Source organism: Ostrinia nubilalis, chromosome 11 (genome assembly GCF_963855985.1).
Source record: "Ostrinia nubilalis chromosome 11, ilOstNubi1.1, whole genome shotgun sequence".
NCBI lineage: Eukaryota > Metazoa > Arthropoda > Insecta > Lepidoptera > Crambidae > Ostrinia > Ostrinia nubilalis.
In genome coordinates this window covers 5,151,905-5,168,950 of record NC_087098.1, presented here as the reverse complement: position 1 = coordinate 5,168,950, position 17,046 = coordinate 5,151,905, and the positions used below count along the sequence as shown (strand labels likewise).

The window sequence follows — 17,046 nt, the reverse complement described above, 5'->3', positions numbered from 1 at the left end:
TCCTGGCTTGCATTAGCAAGCCTCTGAATAGTACTAAGTGTTTAGGGGCGCGGCCGCTATCCTAGGATCGCCCCTGGCCGGCGCGGTGTATGATATGACCAAGACTATGACGCGTCGTTCTACATGGCGACTGCGTTCTTCCTGGCGTCAACGCTGACGTCATTCGCAGCGCCTACTTTCCGCAGGTAGGTCCTGGCTTGCATATCAAGCCTCTGAATAGTACTAAGTGTTTAGGGGCGCGGCCGCTATCCTAGGATCGCCCCTGGCCGGCGCGGTGTATGACGCCACCAAGAACTATGACGCGTCGTTCTACATGGCGGCTGCGTTCTTCCTGGCGTCAACGCTGACGTCATTCGCGGCGCCTACTTTCCGCAGGTAAGTCTTGTATTGGTAATAAATACTGTTTAGAGACGTGGTGGCTATAGTCAGCTCACCCCTGGCTGGTGCTGTATATGACGCAACCAAGAACTATGACGCGTCGTTCTACATGGCGGCTGCGTTCTTCCTGGCGTCAACGCTGACGTCATTCGCGGCGCCTACTTTCCGCAGGTAAGTCTTGTATTGGTAATAAATACTGTTTAGAGACGTGGTGGCTATAGTCAGCTTGCCGCTGGCCGGCGCTGTATATGACGCAACCAAGAACTATGACGCGTCATTCTACATGGCGGCTGCGTTCTTCCTGGCGTCAACGCTGACGTCATTCGCGGCGCCTACTTTCCGCAGGTAAATATTTAAGAACAATTTCTGATAAGAAATGACTTTAAACTGGAGGTCTAGAGACTTTTTTCCCTTATCACGTTACTTCGTGGGGTGCCATGCACGTATGCGTACGTTGGCGCATATGCTGTTCTTTCCACGGAGATAAAGCACGACAATACGTTTCTATAAGATTTTGACAGACAGATTGAGTCTGCTTGTGACCACGGCTGCAGCATAGCAGCCGAAACGTCAAGCCGTGAGTACATAATGTAACTCATTGATAAACGTCGCGTTAAGACCCGTGTCTTACTATTTTAGATAATACGTCTGTTTCGTAGAAGTGTAAATAAACCATTAGTCGGAGATACTCTCCACAATGTTCCTCCTAAAAACTGTCCTCTAAAGCCTGGTCCGTGAGCACGTAGAATTTTGTCCAATGACCCCAAGCTACCCATCCTTATCGCTCGCGCGTAATTATATTGCTGTCGCGACTGTGCGACGGGCGCCCGCAGTGAGTGTGCAAGCGCGACAGTAACATAATTACGGTCATTGGACAAAATTCTACGCGCTCACAGACCAGACTTTAGTCTAGTCGACCTAAGTAGAGTCTATATCGGTCTGCTGATAGTTTTTCTATCTACGCAAATAAATGTGTATTGTATTGCATTTTTTCTAGAAAACAAGAAGCAGTCCAACAGCCCATGGACGTTCTCACCCCCATAGACGAGGATCTCGAAGAAGGCGATGAAGAGGATCCTGACGACACGCCCATAACAATGGGAGCGCTGGCCAGCCGCCCGCCCGCCATCGTGCGCACCGCCGCCTCGCCCTCCGACCCGCCCTCGCCCAGCCCGCCCGAGGAGCGCGCGCAGAGGGAGAGTGTGCTCTAACGTTACAGGTATAAGACTTAAAATTGCATGCGCGCCTAGCTCAACTGAGGTCCGTGTACGGCGGGTTACTGTGCTACATAAGACTCAACATTGAACATGCGTCTAGCTCGTCCGTGGTTCATACGCAGTGGGAGAGTGTGCTCTAATGCGATACCTATAAGGCTCAAAGTGGAGCGTCCGCTCGCTCGTCATCGTGCGCACCGCCGCCTCGCCCTCCGACCCGCCCTCGCCCAGCCCGCCCGAGGAGCGCGCGCAGAGGGAGAGTGTGCTCTAACATAATAGGTATAAGACTCAAATTAGCCCGCCATAGTGATCATATGCAGCGGGGGGTGTACTCTAGTGCAACAACTATAAGATCCAAAGTATGCTCTAACGCGATAGATGTAAGACACAAAGTTAAACGTGCACCCAACTCGCTCGAGGTGTAAATGAAGTAATTGTGCTCTAATACCACATCTGTGCTCTGATGGAACAACTGTAAGACTCAAAGTTGAACGTCTAGCTCTCCCGCTATCATGCGTATCTCCACCTTGCCCTTCTGTAAGACTCAAAGTTGAGCGCCTAGACTGGCCAAGGTACTGGGCGGGAAAATGTACTCTAATGTAACAGCTACAAAACTCAAAAAAGAACGTGCGTCTGAGCACCCGAGATATATGCGCGGCAGGGCGTGGGGAATGTGTTTTAAGATATCTGTTATAAGACTCATAGTTGAACAAGGGCTTGACTCGCCCAAGGTGCGTAAACACAAAGTGTTTTATAGGGAAAGTAATAAGATTCAAAGTTGAACGCGCGTCTATCCCTCCCGAATGCGGCGGAAGAGTGCTCTAAATGCTTTAATGCTTCTCCGATAAGACTCAAAGTTGTAGGTGTTGTCCGTTGTGAGAAATTGATAGCACACTGAAACATCATGGAGTAAGTTTTATAATGCCCCAATACAAGATTAGTAAAAGGGTCATTCCATGACAAATGTTACCGAGGGTGAAAAACTAAATATGTTCTTTTCGCATTAAATCTGATGAATTTTGAAAGTAAACATTCCAAATTATAATGTGCAACAAAAAAAATCTGAAAGAAACAAGTAATTTTTAAGTTATTAGTCTTCAAAGTCTATACTTAAGTCAACTGTCTGTATGATCATTTTCTTTCTAATTATTGGTAATACGATTTTAAAAAAACTATCAATCTGTGAAACGTTTTGCCACTATATGATTCGAGGGTATTTATCATAGTATTGGTAGATAGCGTCATAGTCCCAAAAAAATGGATAATTATCAAGTTTTAAGTGTGTTTTCTTGTTACTTCGGCGATGTAACACCCGAAACAGAAAAACAGGTATTTGTTTTATTATTGTACCTTACACATGGATTAGGGTAACAATATTTGGTAAAAGTAAGGTCATGGTAGTAATGATTTCAAATACTAACTAATATCTGAGCATGATACTAATTTAGTATGTTTCTTTCTTGATTAAAAACTGTAACACCCGAAACGTTTCGGGTATTACATTTTTATTTATATGTCGATAATGTGTGTATATTGCTTGGAGAAGTGAAAAAGTATTACTGTGAGAGTCCTTTGACCTCCCACTAGCGCTGGCATCGGAAAAGGAGTCATATTTCTCAATTTAAGACTTTTTTGAAATGTCGACTTAACACTAAAATTAAGGTATAGCTAAAAAGTGTCGATGTTTGACATTTCCAATAAATATCGTAATTAGAAATTAAAGTAATGCTATTTCAAGCCAAAAACAATAGAAAAAGCTATATTCTGAGGAAAAATTAAACTTGAACTTTGTATATTAAAAAAAAAAAAGTTGCTTCGTAATTTCAAATCAGAATTCGCTCTATTTGTGTTTATTTGTTGTACTCCTTATTTTGTAGTACCTAGAGACTTATAAAACACCGATTTTATCGATAAAACGCGTTGAATTTTCGTACTCGTAACACCCGAAACAGAACCATTGTAACACCCGAAACAAAGAAAAAAATTATAAAAAAATAGTAAAACGTTTTATCTAACAGTGATTGTATGTTACATGGTTTGTAAATGTCATACTTTAGAAGTCCTGTAAGTTTTAGGTATGATTCCTTAACAAAATTCGCTAAATTTCGAGTAAATGCAGCAACAGTCAGAACATAGAGGCAAAATCTCGTAACGCCCGAAACGCACACTTTTCGACTCATATTTTCGTTATCTTACATTCTAAGCTGTACAAACTTTATTATTTAGATAAAACAACTAAAAACGGACAGATTAAGGCACTAACATTATTAAAATACTATTTCAAAATACATGAAATTGTTGAATATGTGTGTACGAACGTAACACCCGAAACGATGGAATGACCCAAAAGTAATCGAGTTTTTTTTTTAAATATCAAAACGGCAATGATATTATTAATTTCCTTCTAATAACAATTTCTTGCGTTTTCAATTTCTCTCAACCGAGGGCAAATAACAATGGGCCTCGTTTGCTCACTGCAGTCTCAAAAGTGCAAAAATGTGCTCTAATTAAATAAGTAGGAAATATAAAACCAATCACATAAATATGTAGGACTTAAAACGGAAAACAGATAATCAAAATAATATCATGCCTTAATAATATAGCAAGTTTTTATAACAATATTTATTGACATGCAGTTAAAGACAGGTTGGTCATAACTTAAATCGAATCGTCCACACTTATAATGATAAAATGCAAAAAAATATAATAGCGGACATTACTGTTGCGCTAATAATAATATAGTAATACAGTTAGTCGGGATAGTGATTTACGTTGACTATTTACTTTATGTCCAACCTACTTTTTGTTAACTGTACGTGTAATAAGTTATGTCAGGATCAGCTTTGTTAAAATAAATATACATTCAAATAACTTCAAGGCTTCTTTACAAAATGTCATCATGTTTTAATTAAATTAACTTTATACGATCTCATTACTAGAGACATGGTTTAAAGGCATCTTGAAGTTGATAACTTGGCTTTATATTATTAGTTCTCATATTGTATGCCGAAATGTTCATTCATTGTCAATAAACTTGTAATGTCGTACAAGTGAGCATATAATATAAAGTATCCAAGTAGAAATAGGGACATAGTCACATACGAAAACCGCTAATAAATAAGAAATAGTTATTTTACGATAAATATGTAATGATGATAAATACTAAAATGATAATTATTTAATACTACGAGAGTAATGTACATTACTTAAGAGTTACCAAGGTATGTAGCACCGGTTTGAAATACCTCATGAGAGAATAAAATGTATGTAATAATGACGTGGAATTGACTGCGAGCAATAAGACAATTTGTAGTAGCATTGCATTTTATACTAAGATGGTTTTAATTCCAACGTGCCATAATAGTTATCGTGGTGCTAGCGTCAATATAAACTGTGTAACACGTGAGAAGCGAAAACTGCGATATAATAACATCAATTTTATTCGATAGGAAACAATACACACTACTGAGATATTTAGCAGTCCAACATAGCAATAATAGTAGTACTTATAGGCTATAAGTACTTAGAAAGATTAAAAACTTAATTAGATTTATAAATTTCTCTCTTTCTCTCCAACTTCTAACTCGCATATCAGAATACACGAAAAATCTAAGCATCTATTTTCTTTTAAATGACAATAAGGAACCTCTATTGCCTTTATTTTTATTAAATGTATTGATTTTGTAAATGACACGGTATAAATAAAAATGTTGGCGTAAATGCTGCTACTAATATTGTAAATAAATAACATTTAAAATACAAAAAGAACTGCACTTACAAACTTATAATGTAAATACACTATTTAGGTAGGGACTCTTCAAATTCTCACGTATATTGTAAACTCCTAAAATCTTCCTTGCTAGAGAATAATTAAAAAACAGGACGAGTTCATTTTTTTTTAAACTAAAATTTTCTTCTAAACTTGACTACGATACTGTCGTTTTAACTGATTTTAACCTGTCCATTCAAAGTTTCTAGGCTCAAATATGCCAAAGATAGTCAAATAAAAGAGCTTTTTCATTTTGAGACAAACATAAAATTTGGCCCACATTGTCCATTACGGGATATCCAAATTCGATAACGTAGCAAACAAAATTAGGTACTTGGATACGGTCATTTTTGTGACGATTTTAAGAAAATTGCAGTCAAAGACAATGTAGAGTACTTACATTGTCTTTGGCGTAGACTAGAGATATCTGCCTTTTCGATCTTGCTAAGCTACTTTACCTTTTTCGAGCTTGGCTTTTATAGGTAGCTTCTTGGGAGGTATTTTATTGACTAGAATCGTCATTGTTCTTATTGTATTTAAATATTAATTCAAGTATTGTAGAGATTTTTGTCTCGAAAAAATGGTAGGGCTTACTCGTATATGTAATGAGAACAGTGACGAACACTTTTTTACCGTCTCTGAACTTTGTCTTTTGTGTGCCATCGCAATGAACAACGTATTCCTGTTAAATAAGTGAACTAATTGTAAGTGATTAGAACTAGCTGAATAGTGAACGCAACGCAGTCAATTTTCTGTGCATCATTATTTAATACCAAATACCTACGTTTCATTGATAGTTAACGTCAAACTGTAGGGTCTATTGATATAACTTTGTTATTACACATTTTTGTTTCAGCAGTAGAACTCTTAAACCCAGTACCTTAGAGTACGTTATAAAATAAACAAGAGTTCTAAGTGTGAAACAAATTAGTGTTGTATCTTTTATCGACATAATTATATACTTGCCAGTCGAGTAGATGTAAATAAAATAAGAGTGTTAAATAGATACATGATATATTTTTGTCATAGATATTTTTTTGTCAATAAAAGCATAATTTAGCTTTAAGCGTAATTATAATGTATGTATAGAACGTCAGGTGTGAAATGTTTAGGTATAGACAAAAGGTATTATGTGATAAATACGAGAAACTTGAAACAGATGTGCTTATAAGACCTGTATTTTAATAATGATTTAGTAACATACCAACTGTGGAGCATTATGTATAAAGTTTGTTTGTAAAGTTTAGAAGAAACTGGTATAAAACTGTACGATAATGTTTTAAGGAATAATCAAAAAGTTATCGATGAATGTTACTGTTGTTATAGCTTTATGTAAACCAAAAGTGTTATTATGTTTCTAAGATTTAAAAATATTTACAAGTCAAGGAATGAAGGTTTAAACTAAAATTATTGTATTCTCATTATGAAACGTATAACAATTTTAATTGAAGGAGAGAGTTACGTTGTTTTAATACATAATACTGTTTTAGTATTCAAAGAGATGTGATGATGTTGAAACCGTGTATGCTATTATTATTATTATTTTTGTAATAACATTTATTATTTCTTGGTCTATCAAGTAATGAACTATTGTTTTTAATATCGGGACATTATTATTCTGATTATGTATTTTATTCAGTATTGGCTCTAAGTATTTTTTACTTTTTAAAGTAAGCTGTTTGCACATTTTTATTCATAGAAGAATTCTTGTAAATTATTTTATAAAGCTTCTTTCATTTTGTAGGATTTTTAGCAGAAGCGCTATACTCATAAATTATTAATTGGTTATTCGCTTTACGAAATCTTTTATTTTAAAGTTGTGTACTTAAAAGTATGTACAGCTAAATGTCTGAATGGACATGAAAAAAATCAAAGTGATAACGATGGCTTTGTTTATAATTTGTAAAATAATATTGTTTTGATATAATAATGTTTTTGACGTGTATGTGTTATGTGTAAGCAGCTTCGGCCCGTCGCCGCTTGCGCCGCCACGCGCTTTGTTGATGATGTCCACCGAAAACTTTTGTAAATAACAGATTCATTAAATGATAATGATGACTGATTAATCGTTTCATTTTTACAATTGATCCCAAATTATTGAAGAATTGCTTCAAGGCATATTTTTTGTTATTAAACTAGGCAAGTTATTATCCAGTTATGACGTCAATGTCGTAAAAGAAATCATAAGAACCTTTTTTTTTCTTATCGTTCAAAAACAGAGAATAAATAAATTTTTTCATAAATAAACACGCTTAGATTGTTTAAAATATCAAACACATAACATGAATATCTTAAAAAACTGTTTTTTTTAAAGATTGCCGAAGATTTGATATTTCTGAGGATAAGTACGAAAATAAATAACATAATGTTTCTCGTTTTAACATGATGTACTCAAGTAGTTCATTGATTCTAAATAATTAATGCCCCTCAAGTTAACAAGCCAGGTTGTAACACTTCGCCTTGTCAACCATAGAGCGGCAGATGAGCAAAATTTTCCTAAAGAACCCAAGGGCCCGTAATAGCCCTATTAGCATAAACACATTCCCTTTTGTATGTAGATCAATGACTTCAATAACATTAAACAACCTCGTATACTTGTTTACATAATGCCATATCTAGAATTTATGTCATGAGGCTGCGGCGCCAGTGAAGTATTGTAAACAGTTCGCTTGACCGGTCAATGCAAATAAAATGTGCCGAACAAACCAATTGTGGAGATTGATTTGCCATTAATCATACAGAATATGAAAGGAAAAGTAACTGAATGACATTTTAATAAAAAGTTTCATATAGGATCGTCAGCTACACCAACTTATTCATATTAAGTTACATACTTATTATACTCATACATAAATAAGAGCTCTACTTACAAGCAGATTACGACAACGTCGTTCAAAAATACCTTTACTTAGTTCAAGAACTCCGTAAAAAAGTAGTGTCAAAACATTGGGTTCGATTTTGATTGATATTAGATTTTTTCAAGTTGTTTAATAATTACCAAAAAATCAACAATTCTGCGACACGATTTGTTTCAGACAGTAAAAATGTGCCTTGAACAAAATTGCGAGCAAATCTAAACTCTCACAAACACGTGACAAAGAACAGGCGTGACAATGAGGACTTAATGCTTCAATATCAAATAGATGGCCACACAAAGGTTGACCGGAGCTATTACGTTCAATTGTTTTTATTGAATAGCAAAACGCGGCGTACAGCGACAGAATATCACACAAATTGTGGTGTCTTATGTAGTCGTATTTGGAGCGAATTTGCAGCAAATGTCTGATGTTCTGGTGATTGTACAATGTACATGGTTATACGCACTTAAAGCTTCGCGTCGAAAGTGTACGCAAATCGTGCGTCATTCTTCGAGGCCAATGTCTCGCGTATCTCTTAAAATTTAAGCCCGTCGCACATTGCACGCATTTGTAATTTTTATGGCATTTGTGATTGAGTTTAGTTGAGTCAAGGTTGTTTTGAACAGTTCATTCTATTCAATTATTACTTATTAAGTTATTTGTATTTATGAGGGGTTAATGATAGGAACTCCCTCCCTGATATTGGGCAATACTCATACCTACCTACTCGTTTCACTATCAATGTTGGCGCGCCATTTTAGTCATCGCATGCATGGTCACTTTCTGTTAATTGTTGATTTAACGGTGATAAAACAAACGAAACAGTTAAGTTTAAACGGTGTTAGATTTAATTACCAATTATTGTAGCGTTAGTGATAAGGTTTAGTATTAAAGGCACAACTTAATAAGTTTTTTTAATATTTAGAACTTGAGAAAATCTGCTGGCTGATTGTGAAACTAATTTGAAACTGTTTTTCATAGCTAGGTATTGTTTGCATTTCCTTCTTATTCTATAGTGCCCATGAATAAGTAACTTATATTTACCTATTAATTAAGTAATGGCGTCAACGTGTGCAAGACCTAAATACGCTTTAAATGTACTAAGCTGATATGTCTAAAATAATATCAGTTGGTTTTAGCATTGCTTTTTGGCTCTATATGTATTACGAATACGAATCACATAGGATTATTTGATAGCAAGTTTTTACCTACCCATACCAATTATGTGTTCTGTAAATTAATGGACTGAACTTCGTACTGAAATTCCCAAAACAATAAATCAGCTCTACAATTTTCCTCAAATATGTTTAAAACTCGTAGATATAAACTGGATTCAAGCAGTCTGCAAGGAAAATTAGAATTTAATAAGTATGTAGGTAGGCACCTAGTACTTTAAAAAAAAAATAAGAGTTTATTAGGCTTTCTACAACTTCCATTTACATTTCTATAAAAACTTTGGATATAAACTTAACGATGCGTTCATGAATACGAGCGCTAGATCGATTATGATTGAACTTGTCGCGTCGTTCCAATTGACCTCTATTGTTTCAGTTGCTGTAACAGGTCGCTGAATTACATCAGTAGTTCAGGCTTTCAATAATCGCCATTCAATTACTGAACTCTTTCCGTGTGACCTTCTGGTTTCGGTTCAATCGTGGTAACTGATATTTTCCTGGAACAATCTATTTTGCGACCGCAGTTCCTGTTATTCAGGTGACAATAGCCGTAATACCTATTTACCTAACTGTGTAGGTACCTAATTTGACCAATACTGTGGTCTACTACGAACAATTTTCGATGCATTCAGTTATATTATTGTATCTGGCGTTCATACCTTTACCGCAACTTATGGTGGTGACGACTAGCTTTTAACGTCGTTTTGTAGAGTCAAACCCCTAATACTATGGAACCTCACTCTACATGTCTTGTTTGTGAATTAATTTGTGAAATAATGTAATACATTGTAAAAAAAATTTATTTAAAATTAAGAAAAAACTATAAATAAAGGAATAATAATAAGTTTTTTATAATTTATTTTTAGTTATTTTTTCCTTCTGCGACCTACGCGAACAGGACGTGATTGTTCCTTTACATCTAAACAACTTTTGCTTTCACGTGCTTTTAGGTGATGGTAAAAGTCTGTAAACATCGTGTGCGCACGTTCCGTCACATGTTTTTGTTTGTTTTCAGGTACATTGTAAATTGAGTACTCAATAAAAACATTGCAGTGTGGAAGTAACGATAATAAAGCGGTGACCACACTGTCTTCCTCGTGGTTGGAATTCAGCACAGCTCCTCTGTCAATACAACCTTACCAAAATACCAAGAACGTTATGATAGATAACTAAATACAATAGCGATAAAATTAAAAAATCGAAATACACTTCTATGGTATTCCCTACTCGTCATTCGATTCTTCGAACGGTTAGGGATCTAGTGATGTTAACCACAACTCCGAGATATCGATAGACAGTCCGCAAGGTTGTTGACCGTCTGGCGCAACAAGCGCACTCGTTACATCAGCCGGCCTTGCCCGACGCGGAACAATGCCGGCGCTGTGCGTGAAAAACTTCTGACTAGATATACTTTCAGCAGCATCTTCTCTGTAGGTTATTTAAAGTAAATAGGTGTCTACTAATTTAAAAAAAATGAGGTATTAAGTACCTAGTTAAAGTTTTCTTCCGCTCAAGTGTTAAGTAAATAAGTACGGTGTTACGGAGTCTGAAAATAATTCTGAAGAGCAGTTGGTTTTATTAGTAATTTAATATTATTTCATACTGGGAGATGGGTCTAACTTCTGTTACTTATTCTGAGATCTCTTGGTTGAGCAAGCTGTGTAGTGTGTAAGCTATATGTATTAAGTGTTCTGAAAAAAGCCTGAAAAACCTAACTTATACCTAATAAAGAATTTGAATTTTAGGATACATTAGAACTTTTTCAATCTCCTAAACATTAAACATATGACATTGATATAGCTATTAGCTATTAATTTACACAATGACCATTTTCACCAATGTCCTTTCTTTTCAGCGTAGCTTCATGGTCACCCTAAAAAGTTACGTTCAATGAATGAATATCAACGACACTCATACAAGACGTAACCTACAATGTTTCTGAAGAACGATAAGTAATCCAAACATATTTTAGCTCAATAAAAACTTTGTTATATGACACACTTTTAAAAAATTACTTTTATATAGGTACCTAAGTATGTCTAAAGGATTAATCTAATAAAAAATAATCTCTGATCAGTCATAATATGTACCTAGGTGAGTTAACTAACTAGGTACGAAATTAGCCGAGATTAGAATCACGTAGGTAAGAACCATTTCATAATAAATGTTATGGATTTTATACAATCAAATCATGAACCTAGATAATTAATCCTTTTTATTAACAGTAAGTCCGCTTATCGCTGGGGTTTATTATTATTTGTCTGTCATTGGCGAGCTGAGTGACATTCACGGTTCTTACCACATTTTGGTAATCGTTGTGCCTTTTTTATATAGGTTCCCGGTACAGTACCTATCTAATTTAATCACCAGGCGTTTTTTGTGCTCGGTTTTAGGTAAGGAAAAACCGGTTGATGTAACTTTAGTGCGAAATTACGTTTAAATTGAAGTATAATTTTAAAGCTTCCTTTTTGTTCTTTTGTAGATAAAAAGGTCTTAAGTATAAAGTACTTATTCGTACTTGAAAATCTTATTTTAATAAAAGGGGTCCATGTTGAATAAATTGCTAATATCCTTCACTCTGCAAGTCAATTTGATATTCTATCGTGTGGGTTGTAATAACTTACGAGTATGTCACAACCCTGGTGACAGACTTGAGACGATTGATATGGTTTACCCGATTAAATACAATGTATAACATGTTATGTATTCAATAATCCGAAAATCTGATTGATTTATAGCTAGTAATAACAAACTAATTGATTTAATATTATGTAAGTACCTACTTAAGTAAATCAAATTTCAAGGCTGTAGTTTTACGAAAAATCGCACTCCGTACTACAACCTCATATTAAGATAATGTTTATCCTGATAGGTAGGTAGGTAAGCGTCGTTCGTAAAATATACAAATCCCACGTTCTTACGTATTAAATATTTAACTTACTAGTTGAAGTACGAGTAGGTAGGTATATGACGAAGAATGTAAACTTTCTTTCATGAAAATATGCATTATTTGTAAGTTATGATACCTGATGAAATCTACAAAAGAATTGTCTCACCACGCACGCAATAAAATGCTCATCAAAACAACGAATATAGCACGCTCATAGTCATACATGAATACGTAACTGAACACGAATTCCATAGAGCCGTAACGATGCCGGCACGCCACCCGACGCCTCTGCCAGACGAATGCACTCTACCACGTGCGCGCAGCCTGACTTACGTGACGAAAACACACACGCACTGCTATTCATCGATGACCACTTACTCATTCACCAACACAATTTACTATCCCACATCGTATACGCAAGCAGCAATGTAACTATCCAAGAGAACGATCCAATACAACCGTGCATCTTGACTCTGACGCATGCATGATGTAACATTTCGCGGGCTTGCACCAGACGAATTCCTGTAAATGAATGATTTGAAAATTTGTTAGCAAAAAATATCTTAATAATTTAAGACCTTCAGATAATAAAAGAATTCAATGATTGTAGGATAACAATCATGCTATCGCAATGTTAATACAGCTGAGCGGGAAGTAATCAAATAAGTAATGTAAAAGTTTCGCTGCAGTATTTTATTTACCGATCCACTTTGTGAAAAAATAAAATAGTTCCTACCAAGTTGATGTGCCAAAGTGGATTTCAAATATATTTACAGTAAAGTATTTAATTTATTCGGTACTCGTATAAAACATAGATCAAAAGAAAATTCCGTTATTAAAATCATAATATTAAGTCCAATTATTTTCAGGGCTCCATGGCTACCCCAGTCGATTAACTATCAGAGTCAGTCCTGTAACCGATACTTACTTCGTTATTAAACGATACCAGTCACGCGACATTTTCCGTATGAACTGACATTAGGATCTCTAGGTCAGGGTTTCCCAACATTTAGCCGCGTGGGCATTAAGATGATGAACAGATTTGACAACATTAAAGAAAGAGACATGTATGACTGACGTTCACTGGCTGGGTTTTTATCGGCGGCCAAACTGTAGATTCTGGCTACATAAGAGTTGCAGTGGTGGGAACGAGCGGTCGGAATAGTCCCGTATAAATCTAAAGGAGTTTCTCTGACTATTTTAAAAACCGACCATCTCTCCTAGTCAGGGCGCTCAGCGTTTTGGGAGTCACAGAAGGCTGTGGAATCCTAAAAGATTGAGAACCTCTGCTTTATGATCTTCAGCATCGGAATGTTTTCATCACCGCGTAAGCGGGCCAAGGCATGTCCACTGAGGTCAGATAAATCAATGCACTTTATAATTAATATCTCATCACTGATTAGATCTGTGCACAATTTATTGCCTCCTATAATAAACACTTTAGCAGGGAATTTCATTCTGGGAAGACAGAGAAATAACCAATTAAATTGATTTTACCTCGATTATAATAATAACTAGGTCCTAATAACTGTGTTGGTATATAGATAACCTTTTCTCTCAGTTCTCATAGGTAGACACATCTGTTTCTACAGTAGGTACACCCACAACTCTACATAAACGATTAATACTCGTAGATCGTTTGCACATGCTGTAAAAAAAGCTCTCACCAAAAGCTTTACGCAAATAGATAAGTGAAACCAGTAACTAAGCACACAATAATAATAATTCATAGACGATATCCAGTCACAAACAGTTGATTCATAATATTTTATAATAGATCCATTACATAATACGTACACACGTCTAATAAAATTAGGAATTAAAATTAGTTAATGTATTAATACATTTAACTAAATCACGTAGTATGATATATTCCAGCAATCTAAGTCATCTGATTTACAATGGCATAATAAAATGTGGCTGCGAACGACGTATTGTGGCGAGGCGGATATCCATGTGACACGGGAAGACAATTAGCTCGCTGGACGGTAGAAGTATCCTGTTCAAATCGGATTAACAGATGTTTAGTCGGCGACTAAGTATAGTTCGTTCGTTCGTTCGTTTCAGCCAAATGAACGTCCACTGCTGGACAAAGGCATCTCCCAAGGTTTTCCACAATGAACGGTCCTGCGCTGCCCGCATCCAGGCTCTTTCCGTGACCTTTACTAGATCGTCGGTCCACCTAGTAGGAGGCCTGCCCACGCTACGTCTTCCAGCCCGTAGAACCACCTTCCCACTCGAGAACTTTTCTGCCCCAACGGCCGGTCTTTTTCTATAGAGATGGCGACTAAGTATAGAAACTGACAGAAAAATCGACTCACAAATTAAATTGTCTTTCCCTAATTAGTTACTTCACTTTGCCCTTAAAGATGAGTTACATTAACTTACATTAACTCGGTGTCAATTTTAGTTTTCGCCTAAAGAAGCGTGGGTATAATTATAATTACGCTAGTTACAGTTTAAAACACTATCCCAATATCTCAGGTTTTTTCAGGACTAATAGCGAAACGATGTACTTAATTCTTTCAGTCCTCAATATTTTTATATGTAGTTTCCAACTATAATTATCCAGGAGGAAATTTCACAGATTTCAACTAAGAAGGAAAGAGTGCATTTAATTACAGTATAATTTTAGCCATCTGTATGTGTCTGCCTACAGCATTCAATACATTACAGGTAAATGTAGAGAAAAAACCCTAAGCAGATTGTAATTTTCTGACGCACTAGTAGGAAGAAGTGTTTACCCGTAGATATGAAATTAAAACTTTACAGTACCTAGTCAATAAAATCTATGTTATTTAAAAAGGAAGACCTCGAGATGCATTGCGTAATTAGTTTTGTGAACAATCAATACCAATATTTTATTCTTATCGTTTTAAGGTTCTCTTACATTTATAATATCCTTTCTGGTAGTCGTGCCATAATTATAAATCGTTTGATACAGAAACCACATTGCAACTTGATATTACTACGATCGTCGTGCAGATAAGTTATGTTAGAAAATTACATTTCCGCTTCCGATAAAATGACGTCACATTCTGACACGGCGACAATCTACTAACTTCCACTTCCTTGGTTCAGAAGGATTAAAAAATACATATCCTTGGATACTAAGAAACCCTTCACTATGCAATATTCATGCGAGGTGATTCAATTAACCCATTATAGACTGAGTTTTCTTAAGGTGTCAGATTTTTGTTTTTTTGAAATGTGTTCATAATTATGGTCTACATAATGCTATACAAGCATAAAAAAAATTATTCGACCTGTAATCTGGAAAAAAAATGCTGGTACCATATGGTACCGCTATTAGCCTCTTACCGTGTCAGTTGGTTAAAACATAACTTTATCATGGACTTTATAAAAATTGGGTAAATTATTTATTTTATTATTATTATAATATGTATTAATATACAAGCAAATAACAGGAGTGATAGTAAATGTAAAAAAGCTGTATATTGGGTAAGCAATATTCATTTTTATCTTTGAATATTCAAACATTTGGAATGGTGCTTGGCATTGCACGCTGCACATAGCCCCACGTTACATTTTCTATACTCTGATATTGTTCGAGAGTTGCAATTATCTTGAGTTCGTTCTATAAATTTCTGCTTCGTCTTGAGACCTTCATCGTCCTCCAAAACTGCCAATGTTTGTGAAAGTTACATCTAAAATAAATAAAAACCTATGGTTTTGTAAAGTATAGGAAACTATTTTACTTTATCTTCCTGTATACCATATATACCATTGAATATATCACATACTTCCCAATAAATACAGTAAAAACTAAAAATAATAAAATAATTAAAAAGACACGGTAAGCGGCTAGCGGTACCGTACGGTACCAGTAATTTTGACATACAATATTTCCCATTATTATTACCTATCGACGTAATTTTACACCATTTCACAATAAAAGCACTTATGGAGAATACAAGATTGTAACAAAATCAGTATTTCACTATCACACAAAAAAAATATGATCACTTACTTTTATGGCGCGTCAATTTTTAAGAGAAAATTTTGATGCGCTCACTTCAATCATCAATTACACACAACTGAAAAGAATAACTGTCAATTTTTATTCCTATTAGCATATACCATATCTATTGGCTACGATTTGCATCAATCAGAGCACTGCATCTTTTCACATGTTAATGTATAGAGCCATATTAAAACACACAAAAAAGTGGTACCATATGGGACCGCTAGTCTATAATGGGTTCGCAAATTCAAATTCAAAACGTTTATTTGCTAAAAACTGCAATACTGAATAGAACTCTTTACACTATGTAGGTAATACTGTGGTAATGTGGTGGTAATACCTACTTAGTTATCACGTAATACCTACCATAGCTCATAGTACATATGTTACGGTTAATGTGATAAATTGAAAATTATGAATAATAACCGGTTATTATGCATAATTACCGACAGTCGCGGTAAAAGTGATAAATGAATAACATTTAACAGTGATTATTTAATAATTCAACCTTAGTACTAACAAATATCATAAAAGAGAACAACATCTTGTGTACGTGCTCTTGTACAGCCAAAATTTTTGAACGTTTTGATATCATTTATTAATATAATTTGACATAATGAGTTTGGAATGTTTCTTGAATAATATTACTTTTCCATGATGCCCATAACATAATGTTTTGTTTTAAGTGAAAAATAGGTTAAGGTGCGGCGGGGGTGGCCCTTGGGCCTAAGCCGCCTATTTAGTTTTATACACACATAAATGACCTCATATTAATCA

General features: G+C 35.4%; 1 protein-coding gene across 1 annotated transcript in view; it reads left to right on the top strand.

The window, feature by feature from the left end:
• Positions 1 to 7,423, top strand: part of LOC135075970 (uncharacterized) — a 39,750-nt gene extending 32,327 nt beyond the window's left edge. Inside the window, exons 14-17 of the mRNA XM_063970417.1 lie at positions 235 to 375; positions 409 to 549; positions 583 to 723; positions 1,376 to 7,423. Coding sequence (XP_063826487.1) covers positions 235 to 375; positions 409 to 549; positions 583 to 723; positions 1,376 to 1,589 — 637 coding nt within the window. The 3' untranslated portion in view covers positions 1,590 to 7,423. The remainder of the gene's footprint in view (positions 1 to 234; positions 376 to 408; positions 550 to 582; positions 724 to 1,375) is intronic.
• The last annotated feature ends 9,623 nt before the right edge of the window (positions 7,424 to 17,046 follow it).